General features: G+C 39.6%; 1 protein-coding gene across 4 annotated transcripts in view; it reads right to left on the reverse strand.

Moving 5' to 3' along the window:
• Positions 1-14703, reverse strand: part of PRRG4 (proline rich and Gla domain 4) — a 19110-nt gene extending 4407 nt beyond the window's left edge. The window contains exons 1-5 of one of the 4 annotated variants that reach the window (XM_082343882.1): positions 12119-14703; positions 11345-11457; positions 5858-6021; positions 4414-4462; positions 3270-3402 (exon numbers count right to left, since the gene is read on the reverse strand). In XM_082343882.1, coding sequence (XP_082200008.1) covers positions 3270-3402; positions 4414-4462; positions 5858-6021; positions 11345-11447 — 449 coding nt within the window. In that variant the 5' untranslated portion in view covers positions 11448-11457; positions 12119-14703. The other 3 variants (XM_082343879.1, XM_082343880.1, XM_082343881.1) reach the window with 3 other exon arrangements.
• Between the last annotated feature and the right edge of the window lie 5273 nt (positions 14704-19976).

The raw sequence follows: 19976 nt of genomic DNA on the forward strand, positions 1-19976 counted from the left end.
AATTCTCTGGTCTACCTCTGTGGTTTCACCTGTATTGTTCCCTTTCTCAGATTATTATCTTTTCCCCATTGACCTCCATTGATTTAAGTCCAACAATTACAAAAAAATTTTTTTTAATTAAAAAAAAAAATATGGCCTAGTTCAATATGGCCACTGTTTTCACAAAACTCTGTCACCGGGCTTCCCTGGTGGCGCAGTGGTTGAGAATCTGCCTGCCAATGCAGGGGACACGGGTTCGAGCCCCGGTCTGGGAAGATCCCACATGCCACGGAGCAACTAGGCCCGTGAGCCACAGCTACTGAGCCGGCGCGTCTGGAGCCTGTGCCCCGCAACAAGAGAGGCCGTGATAGCGAGAGGCCCGCGCACCGCGATAAAGAGGGGCCCCCGCTCTTTGCAACTAGAGAAAGCCCATGCACAGAAACGAAGACCCAACACAGCCAAAAATAAATAAATAAGTAAATAAATAAATAAAGTAAAATAAAAAAACAGAAACCAAAAACTCTGTCACCTACACCACCAGCCAATGAAATTTGAAATGCAACACAGGTCTGGTGTTTTGAAACTACATTTTCCCTTCTCACTTGTGAATTACAAATTAAAATTTAGACATTAGTAAATTGATCTGTTTAGACTGTGAAGTTGGCTGCCTATGAAGCATCTATGCATAAATTAACCTCTTATCGTTATGACTAATAAGATAATTAAAATGTATAGGTAATCCCCAACCTCTAGTCAATATTTACAGTATTCTTCCCAATAAAAGACAGCTTAGCAGACCCAAAATACTGCAAACTTTTGCAAACTAAATCAATCAATTTGCCCCTTAGAATGCCTTTTCCTTTGGAGGTTATAATGATATCTGGAATTGGACGGGAGGAGAGAGGAAAATTGCAGAGAGAAGAAAAGAAAAAAATCTGTGTAAATCTAGGAACTGGATAATCAGCCCTTCAATAGTTGAGAGGTGACTGATAGCCTCAGAAGTTTACTTAGAGGAGTCAACACAATTCCTCCTCTGTCAGAAATCTGGAATGTATTCACGGTAGGCTTGTCACTTGCCACATTCATTAGCTTGTGACGAAAAGTTCTACTTGTTTGTTTATAGGAAACAGGAGAGACAGATGTTTTATTTGAAGAAATGAATTTTTCCATGTTGACCTTCAAAATTTAAGTTACAGGAACACTATAATTATATTAAAGTCATTAAGTGTCTCCACAGTGATTTCTTACATGATTGAAATCAGAAAGTATGCACCAGGAACATCTCAAATAAGCTGACAGCATTATATTATGCCTATTTTCCTCCATAAAATATAGGGACTAAGAAATGAAAAGATCCTGTTTCCCATTTCTTGGCATGTTTTTACAGAGGAATGAGACAAACTATTCTAACAATGATCTTATTTTTTACTCTTTTCTTTTTCAAATATTCCTCACCCTTCCCCCACTTCCAGACTTGCAAAATGTAGAAAAAGAACACGTAACTCTGCCGCAAGAATTTCTTGGGACAATTGCTGAACGGTACTTTACTAAGTATTTAAAAGTTAATCTTAACACAAGTGAATGTCTGGTTAACCTAGTTTGAAATGTCCCCTATAAAGGGTTTCTGTGAGAATCAAAGTGAGACAGTAGATGTAAAAGTGACCTGTAAACAGTACAGCATTATACTGTACTAACATTAAGTATAACTTTTATTTTTATTTTTTAAAATTTTTTTAAAAACTTTTAAAATAAGAGATACCCAGGTTTTCAAAATTTTATAATAACATACATAGAAAATATGCATAATAATGGCACCTCTTTATTCCCTGTGTCTTTGAATTCTGCTTCTAACCTCATGCAGGAAAGAAGCTAGAAGGTTTCAGAGAAAAAAAGCATAAGGTAAGAAGGTGTAGTGGTGCAGAAAAGTAGAAAAATGAAGAAAAACCGGAAAGAAGAGAGAAGACAATGTCGAGCATGAGGACACTGAACAATGCCTGTGCTCACAGACCTTGAAGGAAATTATTAAATGTGAGGGCACACAGGGACTTCTTGGGGAAAATACTATAAATGGGGTGGAAAAGACGGAAAGATAAAAGGCAAGGAGAGTCTTTAAAGACATATTTTCCGATTTCTTCATTAACCTGTGAGTTTCCAGGTATGCTACAGCTTGTGGGGAAAGACATACTGAATAAAATCTTAGTCAAAAGCCCTAGAAAACAGGAAGAACTTGCTCATTTCCTGTCTGTTAAGTAAGGGAAACCTCTCAGCTTAAAACAGTGGCTTAAGAAAAATTGCACAAAATTTTCCTTATCTTCTCTCACTTTTCAAAATTTTATAGGATTTACAGAAGTCTCAGACAATCTCCTTAGTCCCTGCCCACGATCATATTAATGCCTCAGGGAGTTGCTCAGGAATGCCAGCTTGGGGATAGAATTACACTATACTTTGCCCCTGTCCTCTGCCCCCTTTGCTGGCATGTCCTCCTCTGCACCCTTACTGTGGGCATCCTTTAAGACTCCGTCACTTGCCTTCTGTCCTTTCATCACACTCAGAGAACTTGCCTACTCTCATGGCTTCAGCTTTTATCCTCCAATGGAGTTATCTTAATTCCGTATCTGTTACCCTAAACTCTTACCTTAACAATAAAGAAAAAGTTTTTATTATGGTAAAATACGTATAACATAAAATTTGTCGTTATAACCATTTTCAAGTGTACAATTCAATGGTATTAATTATATTCACAATGTTGTACAACCATCACCACTATCTATTTCCATAATCATTTCATCACCTGGTTACCATCATTAGCTTCTTCATAGAATTTGAAAGTGTACATAGGGATATATAAGCATTAATTTCGATAGCCTGTTTCGCATGTGGTACTTTTTGTCGAATAAGGTTAGTTCTACACTTTCTCATCTATACTTACAGATAATAGAGAAGATAATAACTTTTTATTCTAATAAGGATGCTGAGATTCTATTATGCAAACAATTATGGCCTTTATGAAGCTTTACTAATGTGTTGGAACTCAGTTAATAGTAATGTACCAATGTTGGTTTGTTAGTTTTACAAATGTACTATGGTAACATAAGATGTTAGCAACAAGGGAGCTGGGTGAAGGATATAAGGGAACTCTCTGTGCTATCTTTGTAACTTTCCTGTGTATCTAAAATTATTCCAAAATCAAAAGTGTATTTTTAAAAAAAGGCAGCCATTTTTTTTAGCCATTTAAAAATGACAGTATAGAACGTATAATAGTGAATTAAATATTTTTATTTGGTACTTACCCTGGATGTCGTTGCCTGTTACACTTAGTGATACAAAGATAGTAACCAAGTAATCCAAAAATAACCAAAAATACTCCAGCAGCAATTAGTCCAGTCAGAAGGCCCATAACATCGATTTTCTCTCTGTTAGCATCTTAAGATAAATCATTAAAATAACATGAATATAACAACTGAAAAGCACCACTTATGATTTCAATAAATTTAATGCTGGGTGTAAGCATGCTATTAAGCATCTAATAATTAATACAGATTACTTTTAAAAGTCTGTGCTAGAGACACGACCAGAAAAAATTTAGATACACTTCCTAAAAGCCCTAGTTCTGACTTCATTTATTTTTAATTTTTTAAAGTTTTTGACCACACTGTGCAGCATGCAGGATCCCCAACCAGGGATCAAACATGCGTCCTCTGCATTGGAAGCGTGGAGTCTTAACCACTGGACCACCAGGGAAGTCCCTAGCTTCATTTATTTTAAATGTTATATTAAATGGATGAAAGTCAAGACTAAGTGGGATAAACATGTTCTTTGTTCAACTATACACATTTTGGTATTAACTACTAAGATAAATGTAGTAAGCAATTCCAGTGTAGCTATGTAATACAGTCTCCCTATAGCTGGGGCCCGACCTAGGGGGAATGAAAAAAGAGCTGGCAAACACAAACAAAACAAAACAAAACAAACCTGACTAAAAAGCAGCTAGAGATGATAAATGTAGATAAAATAAAGGATCTCCTCTCTCTAGGAGATACTTAATTCTACCTAACAATCCTAATTTACCTACTAGCATAAGTATTCCATTCACTTGTAATGGTAAAAAAGAAAAAAAAATTAAAATAGTTTACTATTTGAAACTAATAGAGTCCTACTTTTATTCTGTGCAAGTCTTGACTTAGCTGAACTGTTTAAAATAGCATTAAGCCTATTATCTCATTTCCTTACTATCTCACCAAACTTGATTTTCAGTGTGTAAATAGATGAATGTGGCCTTCTCTGTCTTAGATAGCCCAGTGTATAACTGAGAAATCTCCCTTGGCTTTACAAGGTATGTATGTTGTGCAACAACCAAATTCAAACAATGAAACTAAAAATGTACTATGATAGAGGGTGGGAAAAAACATGAAAATTGATCAATTCTTGTCTTACCTGATTTTGTGGTTGGTCCTTTAATTGAATATTCTTGCCAAAATGTCATCTAAGAGAAAGGTAAAATTTCCAAGGTTATTTAATTTCTTTATTGTCATTTCATTTGGTCTCAATGACCTAGACTAGGGGTGGTAAATGCTTGGCATGTGCCACGGGTAGGATACCAGTCCATTCATGCTGGAGGGCGTGGCTCACTCTAATAAAGTACTGCCACCCACCACTGTTTCTTCCAACTCTGGAATTGGTCAGGGGATTATTGCCAGCACTAGCTCTCTACTACTGTGCGCTGATAGTCTCCCTTCACCTGCCCAGAGCCCTCGCTCAGGCATCCGGGGACGCTATCGCATTAGAGAGTCGATGAAAGTAGCAGAGGTGGAAGTTGAAGCAGAGGACTCATTATCATGTTTGAAAAGGAGTCTGATTTTTTTCTACATTAGGTGAGCCCTCAGTTTCCTAGGAGATTTTATTGAAAGTTATTTATTGATTTGGAAAGACATCCCTGAGACTGTTTAAATTCAGTGTTACTTGAGAGAATGGAAGCCATTTTTAAGGAACTGTGATAAAATTAGAAGATGGGTTTGTGAAAAACAATAGAATTTCAACAGGCACAACTACAAAGCAGAGTAGACTTCCTTTCCCTTCTCTAATAGATGCAGCAGATAATAGCAGGGAATGGAATCTGGGCAAAGTTTTGGAAGAAAAAAGAACTAAGTTTCAGTAACACCTGAATTTAAAGGATACCTAAAGAGGTTCTTATTGACCAAAGAGTAAAATGGGATTCTTGAGGAAGGGGAAAAGGAGCTGGGGTTATTTAATCTACAAAAGTGAAAAATCTGGGTCACTTGTCATTCTTAAAGAATATGCCAGATTATAACAGGGACAGTGCTGGCTGTTTGTTTTGTACCTTTTCAGGATTAACAGATAGGATTTAATTATATTTTAAGGGAGAACTTCTAAAAGTTTATTGCCAAGCAATAAAATCCTGAATGCAGGGACTATATATCTTATCTTCAGTCTCTAGCAGAGCACTTGGCACATAGTAGGTCGTCAATAAGTACTTGAAATATAAATACAGTAATCAAAAATGGTTAAGTCCTAATAGAAAAAATTGCTCTGAGTCTTGAATGATTGAAGCCTGAGTCAGAGAGCTAACTCAAACAATATCCTGAAGTTTAATTCGCTCTGCTTCATGACTGTCTTTGAATATCATAATGTTACACACAGAAAATCACGACATAATTGATAATTTGCTAATTACTATAAGCCCAGTTAAGTATAAAGCCAAGTCTAAATGGGCTAATTACAATATAAGAAAGTAGAAAGAGATAACAGGTATACAATCTGAATTTTATTTAAGGCACATAATCTCTACTGACTGAAAGTGCCACTTTCTTAAGTACAATTTAATAGATGTCTAGCCAATTAACATCATCAACCAAATTACCGTTTTATCTTCATCCACAAAAATTTCTCTGGCTTCCTCATAATTACAAAGTTCTTCTCTGCATTCTCTTTCTAGGTCACTGGGAGTGAAGAGCTCCAAATCAAATCGATTATATAGGAGGTGTCTACGTATGAACAAGTTTGCTTCTTCTTTTGATGTAAAGACTAGCAAAGAAATAGAAAGATTTCAAACACTGATAAAAAATAAGGCAGAAAATTCCTGTTTTAATTATGGTAAAAGCATATAGTTCTTTTGATGTGGTTAAATTATACCAAACTTTCTTGTGTGGTTTTAAAATCTGACAAAAAGAAATATCATCAGTAAAAATAATTCCTGCTAACTATGAAATACAGATATTAACAAAATTCCAGAACATACTTGAGTAGATTATGTCCAAAATTATCAGCATAAATAAAAATTATTTGAGTACCACTTTTCCCTCTAGACAATTATTTTTCCAATAAATGACAGGCCAGATTATTCTATTTCTAAAGCGTTGGTTTCCTATTATCTTGACTGAGAAAAATTAGTCTGGTGTAATGGACAGAGTACTGGACTAAGAGTTAGAAGACAGAGACTCTTCTTTTTGATTTGGCTTAGCTATCAGCTATATCCTGGGATAAGTCACTTATATCTCTGGGTTGCCATTTCCTGAAACAGTTTTTTTTTTTTTTTGGCTTCACCGTGTGGCATGCGGGATCTTAATTCCCTGACCAGGGATCGAACCCATGCCCCCTGCACTGGGAGCATGGAGTCTTAACCATTGGACCTCCAGGGAAGTCCCTGGGTTGCCATTTCCTCATTTGGAAAATGGGAATATGAACTAAATAATAACTAAGATCTCTTTATGTTTTAAAATTATAAATTCATACATTTATATTAAAATTGTTCTATCAGGTTTATACCAAAAATTTTTAAACTTCTAAGCTAATAAAATCATAAGTTAATTATAAGATTAATTAAAAGCCATTCAGTCCCTCCCAAAGGACTAGCTCCCTCCACTCAGCCCCTAAACATGTGTCTACAAAGCTTTATAAGACTCCGTCTACATGCGCATGTAGGGAAGGTAAATGGTAAACACCATAGCTAAGCACAGGTTGACACAAAACCAAAATATCCTACCAAGGCAGTATTTTCAAAACCTGAAAACTTCAAACTCGTTCTGGTGTCACACAAAGCTGAAGCGATCTTGCTCCAGATCATATTACTGAGACTGGAACTCAGAAACTCTCTGAGAACTATCCCAAATGCTTATAAGAATTTAATAAAAGTGTTGGTATTTCTCACTGCTAACCATTACTAAAGGAAGAATATATTAAAGTGGGCAACTGAAAGATGGATCAAGACTGATGACAGGGATTTCCCTGGTGGCGCAGTGGTTAAGAATCCGCCTGCCAGTGCAGGGGACATGGGTTTGATCCCTGGTCCGGGAAGATCCCACGTGCCGCAGAGCAACTAAGCCTGTGCCACAACTACAGAGCCTGTGTTCTAGAGCCCACGCACCACAACTACTGAAGCCCACGCACCTAGAGCCCGGGCTGTGCAACAAGAGAAACCACTGCAATGAGAATCCTGCACACCGCAATGAAGAGTAGCCCCCGCTCACCGCAACTAGAGAAAGCCCGCGTGCAGCCAAAAATAAGACCCAATGCAGCCAAAAAAAATGACTGACGACAGTGCATGGTCTGGAAGACTAATACTGATTTGAGAGTGACCTCAGGTTGGCCATTTATTCTTAGCCTTTGAGAACAGTCACACCTTGGCCAAGATATTTTCCCTACTAATCAATCACCTTTCCAAGCAGGTCTGAATCTTAACAGAGCTGGATTTGTCCAATACAGTAGCCACTAGCCACATATGGCTATTGAGCACTTGAAATGTGGCAAGTGTGAATTGAGATGTGCTGTAAGTGTAAATATACAGGGGACTTCAAAGACATGGTTTAAAAAAATATGAAATATCTCAATGTTTTCTATTGCTTATATTTGGAAATACTGGGTTAAATATTTTGGATATATTAGGTTAAATTAACTACATTATTAAAATTAATTTCACCTTTTTTTTTTTACTTTTTAAAATATGGCTCTAGAAAATTTTTAATTTTTTATGTGGTTCATATTTTATTTCTATTGGCCAGTGCTATTCTAGTGTATTCATTTCTATGTTAGAAATAACACATATGAGCTATTTGAACCAAGGGGGAAGCTAGAATGGGATCATTGGTGATAGTTGTTTTGAGAAATATTCTAAAAGGTAGACCAGTGTGATAAAATATTTTTGTTCTTTCTTCTTCTTAGTCTTCTTGTAGATTTTACACTACCACCTAATGGAGACAGAATGAAAAATTTTCCAAGTCTCCATCATCTCTCATTGGGAATCTTGCAATGGCCCTCTAAGGCAGGGGTCCCCAACTCCCGGGCCACGGACCACTATCGGTCTGAGGCCTCTTAGGATCCGGGCGGCACAGCAGGAGGTGAGCAGCGGGCCAGCGAGCGAAGCTTCATCTGCCGCTCCGCTCCCCATCGCTCCCCATCACTGGCATTACTGCTTGAACCATCCCCCGGCAACATCCGTGGAAAAATTGTCTTCCACGAAACCGGTCGCTGGTGCCAAAATGGTTGGGGACCACTGCTCTAAGGGCTCTCCTTGTCCCCTACAGCTACACCGGTTTCCAATGTGCCTGGTTCTCTCCTGCCTTTGAACTTGCTGTTTCCTCTAAATAGAACTTTCTTCTTTCACTCTGCTCTCTCACTTTCTTCAGGATTTTGTTCAATGTTACCTTGAACCCCATCCCCACTCACCCACCTCTGGCAATCCCCATCTCCTACTATACTTTGTTTTTCTTCATAGCACTTATCACCATCTGGTGTTCTGTATGCTTTACTTACTTGTTACCACTCTGTTCCGCTAGCTAGAAGGAAAATTCCATTAAAGCAGGGATGTTGACACATAGAGGTGCCCAAAAAATTACTTATAAAAATAAATGAATGAACTTGACTTTCCTATAGTGGGAAGGAACTCTTGGACCTAAATTCTACCAGTTGAAGCAATTCAGAGGTATAGTCCGTTACTCAGCTTGGCATAGGTTTAAAATATTAAACCAGTGATGAAGTAACTCTGAGCCTGCCTAACTTAGCTATATTGTACTTACTACATGAAATCTAATTTCAGAATGGAGAATTAGAAATCTGCCTCTGTATTGCTACTTCTCAGACACGCCCAGATCTTTACATTTTATTGGCTAGAAAAGGAGTGCCAAATTTCTCATTGTCGGTCTCCTATTCAAGTCAGTTATCTGAGTTATAAAATGCCCCTGCCCTCCAAATGGGACTTTCAACTTAAAAGGAAAATAAAAAAGCGAGTCATAAATATTTTTATTGTTCCTGAAATGATATTTATGCCAATGAAAGTCTTCACTGGTGTATAAAACATGCCCTCCAGGAAGGGCTGCTGTTTACCACTTCCCTGAGTGTGAAAGTTCTGAATCAGTCCGTGGTTGACCTTAGACTTTCAGTGCCTTATCAAACATCTTCCTGCCTCCCTTATGATCTTAGGAGAAATACTGTCCTTTGTTATTTGGGTTCTAAGTAGCCCTGGGTTTGCTTTTAATTGAAAGAGGCAAACTTCCTTGCCCCTGGAGCATCCCGAACTTCCAGTGAGAGTTCCTATTTTCCCTCTGGCCATTGCTGGAGGATGTACTGGCCTTTGCACTTTTGCATCTGCCTCCTCAGATTGTCTTTCCATCTCTATGTCTCCTGTCTTAGACCATCCTAGGAAGTTGCCTGTGCATTCCCCTATTTTAAGCCCACCAACTGAGATATTCTATTTTCCTCCTCTCTCCTGTCTCCCCATGCTTTCTAAATAAATTCTTTTTAGGTCATTTCAACCCCACCTTTGGGCTTTATCAGAATGCAGCTGAAGGTCCTCTATTTCCCTAATTATTTTTCATATCTACATTTATTATATCTCATTTGCAGATAGAGAGCACTGGCTTCTGTGCCATACAACTCTCCGGAGACAGAGTTACTGCTAACTCACTCTTTCCTCTGCTCTTGAAACTCTGTTTTTACTTCTGTCATAGAGTTTATGGAGATTATCAGTTTACACCCTACCTCTCCCACTAGATGAAGTAGTCCTCCCGGTCAGGGATTACAGTCTTTCATTTCTACATCTCCAGTGCCTAGCAGAGGGCTTGGCACATAGTATATGTTAATAAAGAGGTTATTACTGAACAAATCAGCTTTTTAAATATACAGGATTCTTCATTTACGTTTCCCACAGATATCTCCAGCCTTCTGCACTCAAGTATGATCTCTAAATTCCTTCCATAGTTTGTGATGTCCTTGAGACTGTCTTTTATGCTGTATCGTGTGAATGAATGAATACACTCACAACCATTCTGGAGATCAGCATCTGGTCCTGCTGAGTATGGATCATCCACCTTATATATGAGTGGACTTACATATATGGTGCAACTTGGGAGGCACCAAGAAGGATTTCCTTCCAAATCTCCCCCATCCCACTGGCTAGCCTATCCAATTGCCTAGAATTCTGCTGTCAGTGTTTGATTCCTTCAGGTTAAGAAATTGCCCTATCTTAACACACACACACACACACACACACACACACACACACACACACACCCTCCTAAAAGGTCTGAGACACTAAGCTGTATTAATCATTAATAAGTCATCCAGGAGTATTAGTGTAACGGATCCTTCCCAAAAGAAAACAAAGAGTAGGATCTGATGAGAATGAATAAGGGACAGGAATGTGTGGAGAGGTAGATCCAAAGCACTGGCACTGAGTAGGGAAGTACAATGACTAGGCAGGGAGAAATGAAAGCCAATTTTTTTTTCTTTTCTGTTTTTTCTGGTTAGGCTTTCAAAATATGGGCAGGAATCAGTCTAAGACCTGGAGTCCACAAGGTATGGAATTCTAGGTTAGCAAGCCCCAAACCTAATCTTCTCACACCTTCTGACTTTACCCAGATAACCAGGCATTTAAAAGTAAAAAAGGACCTCAGAGATCATTCCACTCCCCACCCCCCATCATTTTACAAGCTGAAAGGGGTTAAGTAACTTGCCCAGAGTCTCCTAACACATCCGGACTAGATCCTGGTCTCCCTGTCCATCTTTCCAGGAAGAACTGGAAGAATTATGCTCATTATAATTACCACATAGCTTCATCTAGAAAAATGGCACTCACTGATTTTCAGAAGTTGAAATAGGTTTTCCATTCAGTTAACCACCAACCTGGTCTTAAATATATACTTACCAAAAGTAACTCACAGAAATGAATGTGTATAAATTGCACTTAACATAACAAACCACAACATTACCAAATAAACCACAAATTAAAGGACATTCTAGTGCTTCTATGATTGATGGGGGCATGTAATTTCAAAGACTGCACTTTCTGGTTTGAGCTCTGCAATCCGACTCGGGTTTCCAGGAGGGTTTTCTTGGAGCCGGAAGCCAGGCTTACCTTCTTCTCCTGCATGCCTAGACTCCTCTGGACCTCCTGTGCCATGAGGAAACGCGAAGGTAACTATGCGCAGCTGGCTGAGTAGCAGCAGGAGTGTAAACATAGTCTGGCAACTGTCAAACAAACCGAAACAAACAAAATAACCAACCAACCAACAAAAAACACGTCAAAAAAGCCCCCGGCTCAGCACTTTGAGTTCCTGTGGGAACTGAGTCACCTACCTGTTGTGCTCAAAGCCACCGCGCGACTGCGCCCCGCGCGCGGTTTCGGTCGCCGGCGTCCGACCCGCGCCCGGAAAGCGGCCCCGAGAGCGTGCCCGGGGACAAATGCCGCCTCCGCCCTACCCCTCGCCTCCCCACCCCACCCTCCGGACTCCGCCGACGGCAGAGCGGGCACCTATCGCCGCGGCCTCCCTCTGCTTTCCGATGGAATCGAACCCGGTCCGCCGAGGTGGCCCCCTTCGAGTCACCCACTCCCCGTCGGGGCCGAGCCGCCGGACCCCGCACCTGCAGCTCCGGGCGCATGTTCCAGCAGCTCCCGGGCCGGAGCCCCGTGCTTGGGTAGTCCCTGCGGCCGCCAGACCCTCCGTCTCGGCGCCCCCAAAACCCTCGCCTTGCTCTCCACAGGGCCGGAGTGGCCCGCACGCTCGAGGAAGCGCCTGGGGTCCGCGGAGCGCCGCCCTGGCCGGCACGGGGACGCGCGGCGCAGGCCCAGCCTTGATCCCGGGAAGCCGCGGAGCTGTGGGAAAAGGAGGAAGCAGCTCCTTGGAAGTACCTGGCCGCACTCCTCCTCCCGGGGGCCGGCCCACCTGCGGCGGGCAGTTGGCAGGCGTCTCCGGGGAGCCGCCCCTCGCTGTCGCTGTCGCCGTTGCCGCCGCAGCTTCTGCCCTGAGCCCTGGGCGAGCCCGGCCGCCCGCAGCCAGTTCTGGCCCCGCCTTGGCGCGCCGGGGGCAGGTTTGGGACTAGTTTCTAGATCCCGCGTCCTCCGCCGACTCAGGGGAGCGTGTTCGGCTCCCAGTAGCTAAGCAGAGCGCCCCACGGAGCGTCCGCGGCTTTTCGCTTTGGGTTCCACTAGGCTAGGGGCTCTGTCTTGAGACCTTAGGTCTCAAAGGGTGGTCCGCGAAGGAGAACAAAACATTCATCGGAGAAGTACTGTGAAATGGGAAGTGACCTTAAAAATTAATCGATTACGTTGGTTCTCAAATCGTGGTCCCCCAGGTCTGGGTCATCTCCAAGATCCTTTCAAGGGGTCTCCGAGGTCAAAATGATTTCCTTTATGGTACAAAGACATGATGTGCCTTTTTCACTTTCATTCTCTCATGAATATACAGCGGAAATTTCCAGAGGCTGTTTGACGTGTAATGATGTTATCACTCAGCTAACAGGGCGCCTGCATGTGTATTGTGTTTTCCAGTATTTTCTATGGTAGTAGGTTTAAGTATCAATATGTACATTTTTATAGAGATTCAAAGAGATTAATAAAATTTGCTTGTTCTTAGTGCTTTCTGTACTGTTATTCGCTATCTTTAGTCATACCTGGCAGGATAGCTGTAACATCATTTTTTCAAACAAGTAGTCATCTGAAATCTTGAGCTTTTCTTTGAGCCTAGGCAGGAACACAACAAAAACTAAGTACACTTTGTTGTCTTGATTTGAAATAATATTTTGAAAATTTCTCAGTTTAACAGGTAATATGATAAATACCATTAGATAGAATTCACATAAGTAAAAGCTCTTTGGGGTCCACCACCTATAATGACTTAGAGCATTTGGCAGTATGAACACAAACTTCAACCACTATGGAGCTGCAAGATATTTTGAGATTAGGTAGCAAAGAGAGAAGAGAGAGAGTCAGTAACAACATTGTTCAAGATTGTCAATTTCTTCTGTTATTTATTTGCTGTATTCATCTTCTTATTTTGTATCATTTGCTTTTTTAACGTCACAGTATTCTTACGCTTTTCTCCCAAAACATTTTAAATGCTTTTATTCTGGCCATCTGTAGAATTGGGCCAGATATTATGAATCTCATTTTACAAAGGATACTGAAGCATGAAGAAGTAAAGGATCTTGGAGAGTCACTGGTCAAGTAGTAGCCCAGCTCTTGACTCTTTCCAGTGCTTTTTTGAGTTATTACCAAGCAGTGGAGGGCAGGAGAGAAAGAATTATTTCATTTCAAAAGAAAGAAAAAAAAATCAGAGCAATGAGATTAATGGACTTGGATTAGTATGATAATGCATCTCTGAGTTTGAGCACATACCCACCCACCTACCTGTGTGAACTCAAGAATGAAATGGAAACTCGCTCTATTGTGTGGGCATGAGGATTGACTCAAAGACTGTGACAGGAAATGTTAAGGTTGCAGCCACGAAGCTCGGGGATGTTAAGGTCACATCCACATCCTTAAAGGCACAGCGATAACTGTGTCATCAGACTACTCAGAACAGAAGATGCTACTTTACTGAACTTATGTTTCTGTGACATTTTAGCCTTGACATTTCAACATTGGCTGTTTGCTGTTTTAATTTATCCCCGTAAAATCAGTAGGTGGAAAATGAAAGACTCCTACTGTTCAAGGCTGATTATATATCTCTATGCAGGTATTTTCAGATTCAACAAATAGGCAGAGGGGTTAAAGTTTTTACTTTAAACATTTGCTTAAAGCCCTCTAAAGGAACTTTTGACTAGAGCTCACATTTAATTCTATCATTTAAGAACAATGATTGTTAATAACAAAATAAAATAAAAAACAGTGTGAGAGGTTATCTGGTTTCCTGGTCACCTGATTTTATGCCATGCTGTGGTTAGTAACGAGAACTACATGTCATGTTAAAAAAAAATAGTAATCCTTAGAGTAATCCTTAGAGTCCTTACAGGGCACATAGGAACCTGAGTCAGTGTGGTTCTGAGCTGCCCTCTGGGGCCTGTGACAAGGACCTGTGTCATAGCTGGTCACAAAACTCTCACTGTTTGTTCAGACCTTGGCATTTTGACAGCTATGATTAGTTCTTTCACTCATTGGACTCATTTTATCATCATAATCTTACTCTGTGATTGCCGCACAATTTTTTTTTTGTGCTTTCCTTTTTTTTTTTTTTTTTAATGTGTTTTCTTTTTTTTTTTTTTTGTCGTAGGGCATAGTTATTTATTTATTTATTTTTGGCTGTGTTGGGTCTTCGTTTCTGTGCGAGGGCTTTCTCTAGTTGAGGCAAGCGGGGGCCACTCTTCATCGGGGTGCGCGGGCCTCTCACTATCGCGGCCTCTCTTGTTGCGGAGCACAGGCTCCAGACGCGCAGGCTCAGTAGTTGTGGCGCATGGGCTTCGTTGCTCCGCGGCATGTGGGATCTTCCCAGACCAGGGCCCGAGCCCGTGTCCCCTGCATTGGCAGGCAGATTCTCAACCACTGCGCCACCAGGGAAGCCCCGCACAATTTTTTTTGGCCTCTTTTTTGTAAACCCAAGTTCAGGTAATAATGTGCTAAGTAAACAGTTGTTGTTGTTGTTGTTTTTCATACACAAGTTTATTTGGCATCAATTGCAAAACCATACTTTCATGCACAATGTTTGAAAAGAGAGTTTAGACAAATCATGTATTTTTAGCTATACAACTGACAGTGTTTAAGAATCATTCAGGGACTTCCCTGGTGGTCCAGTGGTTAAGATTCTGCCCTCCAAATGCAGGGAGCCCGGGTTCGATCCCTGGTCGGGGAACTAGATCTTGCACGCCGAAACTAAGAGCCCGTGTGCCACAAGGAAGACCCATTATGGCCAAATATATAAATAAATATTAAAGAAAAAGAGAATCATTCATTTATTCTGCATCAAAGAAGGGTAATAATGGAGTGCTGATGTTGCTGGTACTGATTAAAGACATACATTATATGGAAGACCTGTTAGGAAATCTACAACCTAGGATCCTATTTATCCTTCTTTGGTGAAGGATTCTCCTTTGTTATTTTATGTACCACCCTGGTTTGAAGCTCTCAAAATGAGAGTTCTCAATGACTGAGTTTTGACATATAAAATGTGGGTTTTAAAGCACTGTTTATTTTACTGATGCACACTAATAGCTTTAGTAGAGTTTATGGGTCTCTTTTACCCACCCTCAACACTGCCACTCTGACAGCAACTTGAGAGCCAGGAACAAAGTTCACCAATTTTTGTACCTTGTCGGGCACATGGCAGGATTTCCTGACCACTAAGTGAATGAAAGAAGGAATAAGTTCTAGTCCTAAGTCCGCTTCTCTCTAGCTTTGAACAAATCACTTCTCATCACTCTCTCTGCCTCTTCTGAGACATTGAGGGTTTGGTGTGAATGAACTCTAAGACTCCTTCTTATGCTAAAATTGTATGGGTCTTTGACCATTCTTAATCATGAAAGTATAAAGAGGGCTCTATTTAAGTAATTTTCTAATTTATTCTTTCCTGTCTGGATAGTTTTGGATTATTTGCTTTTATATAATTTATGTTATTTCAAATGAAGTCATTATATCAAAATATAAAATTTGGAATTTATCTATATACACAAATTACCTATTTTATTATTTGTTCACCCTTAATTGTACAAAATGGGAAGTTAATATAATTTTCTACATGGCAAAAGAGATAGTAAAACATTTTAAAATTTACTTTCTTTGGCTTCTCTGATAACTTGATTTACACTTTTCATTCTTGTGTTATCAGGAGACATTGCTGCAGAATCTTTTTCCTATTATCAGGACTCCTATTTTATTTCTTTTCAACTTTGCTTTTTCTTGGATTTATATTGAATTTATATCTATTTTTTTTTTTGTATTTCTACTACCATTTTCCCTGTTTTGGCTCTCCAACTGCCTCAATATTTTTTTCATTTTCTCTTTTATCCTCAGAATTTAGAATTTTAAAATATGGGGCACATTGATCTGTCTTTCTTCTCTAAGGAGAATAATGTTTTCTCTTTCTTTTGAGGTACACGTTGTGCCTACCATGAGATTATCTATATAGTGTTGGACACAATATACATTGGATGAATTAAATTATTTCAAATTTATTGGGCTTCCCTGGTGGTGCAGTGGTTAAGAATCCACCTGCCAATGCAGGGGACTCAGGTTCGAGCCCTCGGCCAGGAAGGTCCCACATGCCATGGAGAAACTAAGCCCGTGCACCACAACTACTGAGCCTGCGCTCTAGAGCCCGCAAACCACAACTACTTAAGCCCATGTGCCACAACTATTGAAGCCCACGTGCCTAGAGCCCGTGCTCTGCAACAAGAGAAGCCACTGCAATCAGAAGCCCGCGCACCACAAAACGAAGAGTAGCCCGTGCTCACCGCAACTAGAGAAAGCCCACACACAGAAACGAAGACCCAGTGTAGCCAAAGATAAAGAAAGAAAGAAAGAAAGAAAGAATTTATTAGTTTTCAACAAACAAACTAACAAACAAACAGAAACCTAAGCTCATAGACACAGGGAACAGATTGGTGGTTGCCAGAGGTAGCGGGTGGGGAGTAGGTGAAATGGGTGAAGGGGGCCAAAAGGCGCAAACTTCCAGTTCTAAAATAAATAAGTCATGGGGATGTAATGTACAGCATGGTGACTATAGTTAATAATACTGTATTGCAAATTTGAAAATTGCTGAGTAGATCTTAAAAGTCCTCATCATAAGGAAAAAAATTTTTTCTGTAAATATGTATGGCGATGGATGTTAACTAGACTTATCATGGTAATCATTTCACAACAGTATATACAAATATTGAATCATTATGTTGTATACCTGAAACTAATTGTTGTGTGTCAATTATATTTCAATTTAAAAAATAAAAAGTAATTTATTAGTTTTTATTGCCATATTTTTTTAAAGAAATTTATTTATTTTTGGCTGGGTTGGGTCTTCGTTGCTGTGTGTGGGCTTTCTCTAGTTGCAACGAGCGGGGGCTACTCTTCGTTTCGGTGCTCGGGCTTCTCATGGTGGTGGCTTCTCTTGTTGCAGAGCATAGGCTCTAGGCACGTGGGCTTCAGTAGTTGTGGCACACGGGCTCTAGAGCGCAGACTCACTAGTTGTGGCACATGGGCTTAGTTTCTCTGCGGCATCTTCCTGGACCAGGGCTTGAACCCATGTCCCCTGCAGAATTCTTAACCACTGTGCCACCAGGGAAGCCCTCCATATGTTTTTATTGTTCTATTCTATTTTTGTTTACATGTTCCCTTTTTCCTGTTTCCCAATCCTATTTTTTTCTTTTTCCTTTTATTCCCTCTTATTTCTTCTAAGTTGCTATTTTGGAAAATTTTGTTTTTTCTCATGATTTTCAACTCTGTCTTCTTTCCCTCTCTAAGGAATTTCTGTAATTTTCTTAGGTTGAACTACATGAAATTGCCATTGTTGTAAGTTTAAAAAAATGCTTGACTATCAGCAATTTCATGTGGTTCAACCTAATAGTTTTCCTCAGTGCTTAGCACAGCGCTTGGCAGATGCTCAATTAATATTTGCTGAATGAATTAATAAATAAATTCTTTTCGCTGGTTTCTCTGAGGGCCTGGATAACATTAAGCAGAGAACTCTTTACCAGTTGTGGAGTCAGAAATTTTTCATCATCAATAATCTTACTGATTTGCTCATTACCTGGTCTTATTAGTTCTTTTCATTAATGTGCTCAGGGTAAACCTGAGGATATGCTTATGCACAAGCATGTGGTTACCCACATCAGTGTTATTATATACATATTTGCGTGAACGTTAGTAAACGTAAATTTCTGGAGCATGTGTCTTTTTGTGAGCTTTTGTGGACATCTATATGATTAGCATCTCAAAAAGCTGAAATCTGTTGAAAGAGAAGTAGCAGAAATAGAAAGGAAGGCTAGATTTCTTAAAATACTATTTCAGCCTCATTAACAGTAACAAGAAATATCTGTTATTCCCAAAACATTCACCTCTGATATTCCGCTACCCTCAGTGAGCCTTTGAGAATTTATGCACACTGAAAGAACAGCTGAGCCTTGAAGAGGAGACATTAAATAAGGAAATTTTTAGGTTTCCTGAGTTGCTGATGACTAGAATTGCTGACCTTGTTCATGAAGATATTTAGTTCAAGATGCTTTTAATACTTTAACATGTTAACTCATAAGCCCATCTTTTCTGACAACTAAGATCTTTGTTTCATGCACTGACAAACAGGTGCAGATATTTTAAGAAATTTAAGGAAATTTAACAAGTGAATCAAGGGGAGCACTGAAACTAGGGTTTGTGGTTTCTACCCAATAGGATTTCCACTTCACCCCGTTGTCATTAGACTTACTTAATCATTCAGTAATTTCGTTTATGATTCATGCCCTATGAATCATGAAGAGTTTCTTTTGTTTTCTTTTAGTCACGAAAAGGTGAAATTCAAGATCTGTCTCTGACATGTGGCATCAACTTCTCATGCAATGAAGCGCATACTTTTTCTTTCTTTTTTAAGAAAGCAATATGTACGCTTTGTAAAACATCCAAATAATATAAAAGTTAATTAGTAAAAAGACAACTGCTCCAAAAGAAAACTGTTATAGTAGGTTTCAACACAGCCCAATCCTTTTTTAGTGAACTCTGAAGAACTGTTTAAATGCTATGTCATAGGAAATTTTTTTTATGTTAAGTGATGACTCCTTGGGCACATTTAATACTGCAAATATTTTCTTTGCACAGACTCTTTTATAATGTGTAATGTTTTAAAAATGTGTTTTTAAGAGTTGTCTCTCTCACATCTTATTCCAAAATAAGCTCCAGATGGCTTTAAGAATAAAATGAAAAAAAATGACCCCATAAAAGAATTGGAAGAAAATACAGGTGGAGAATATCTTCTCCTAGAGTGAAGAACTCTCTAATAATAAAAGCAAAGGAAAAATGATAAAGGAAAAGATTGATATATTTGACCTCATAAAAATTAAACATTTTTAGATGTTATAAGACACCATTAAAGTTAAAAAGCAAATGACAAACTGGGAAAAATATTTGAAACATACATGACAGACAAGGAGTTAAGATCTTTACCCTTTAAAGTACTGTAACAAATCAACAAGAAAAAAGATCTGGCTTCCCTGGTGGTGCAATGGTTAAGAATCTGCCTGCCAAAGCAAGGGACACAGGTTCGAGCCCTGGTCCAGGAAGATCGCACATGCCGTAGAGCAATTAAGCCCGTGCGCCACAACTACTGAGCCTGAGCTCTACAGCCCGCAAGCTACAACTACTGAAGCCTGCACGCCTAGAGTCCGTGCTGTGCAACAAGAGAAGCCACTGCAATGAGAAGCCCGCGCACCACAATGAAGAGTAGCCCCCGCTCGCCACAACTAGAGAAAACCCGCATGCAGCAACAAAGACCCAATGCAGCCAAACATAGATAAATAAAAATAAATAAATTTATATTTAAAAAAAAGATCACCTAAAAACAGAGATGACAGGGCTTCCCTGGCAGTCCAGTGGTTAAGACTTCACCTTCCAATTCAGGTGGTGCTGGTTCTATTCCTGGTTGGGGATCTAAGATCCCACGTACATGCTTCATGGCCAAAAAACCAAAAAACAAAATAAAACAAAACAAAACAAAAGCACCATAAAACAGAAGTAGTATTGTAACAAATTCAAAAAAGACTTGAAAAAAAACTTAAAAAATACACATGAACAGACAACT

This window comes from Balaenoptera borealis (genome assembly GCF_965194805.1).
Source record: "Balaenoptera borealis genome assembly, chromosome: 11".
Classification (NCBI taxonomy): Eukaryota; Metazoa; Chordata; class Mammalia; order Artiodactyla; family Balaenopteridae; genus Balaenoptera; species Balaenoptera borealis.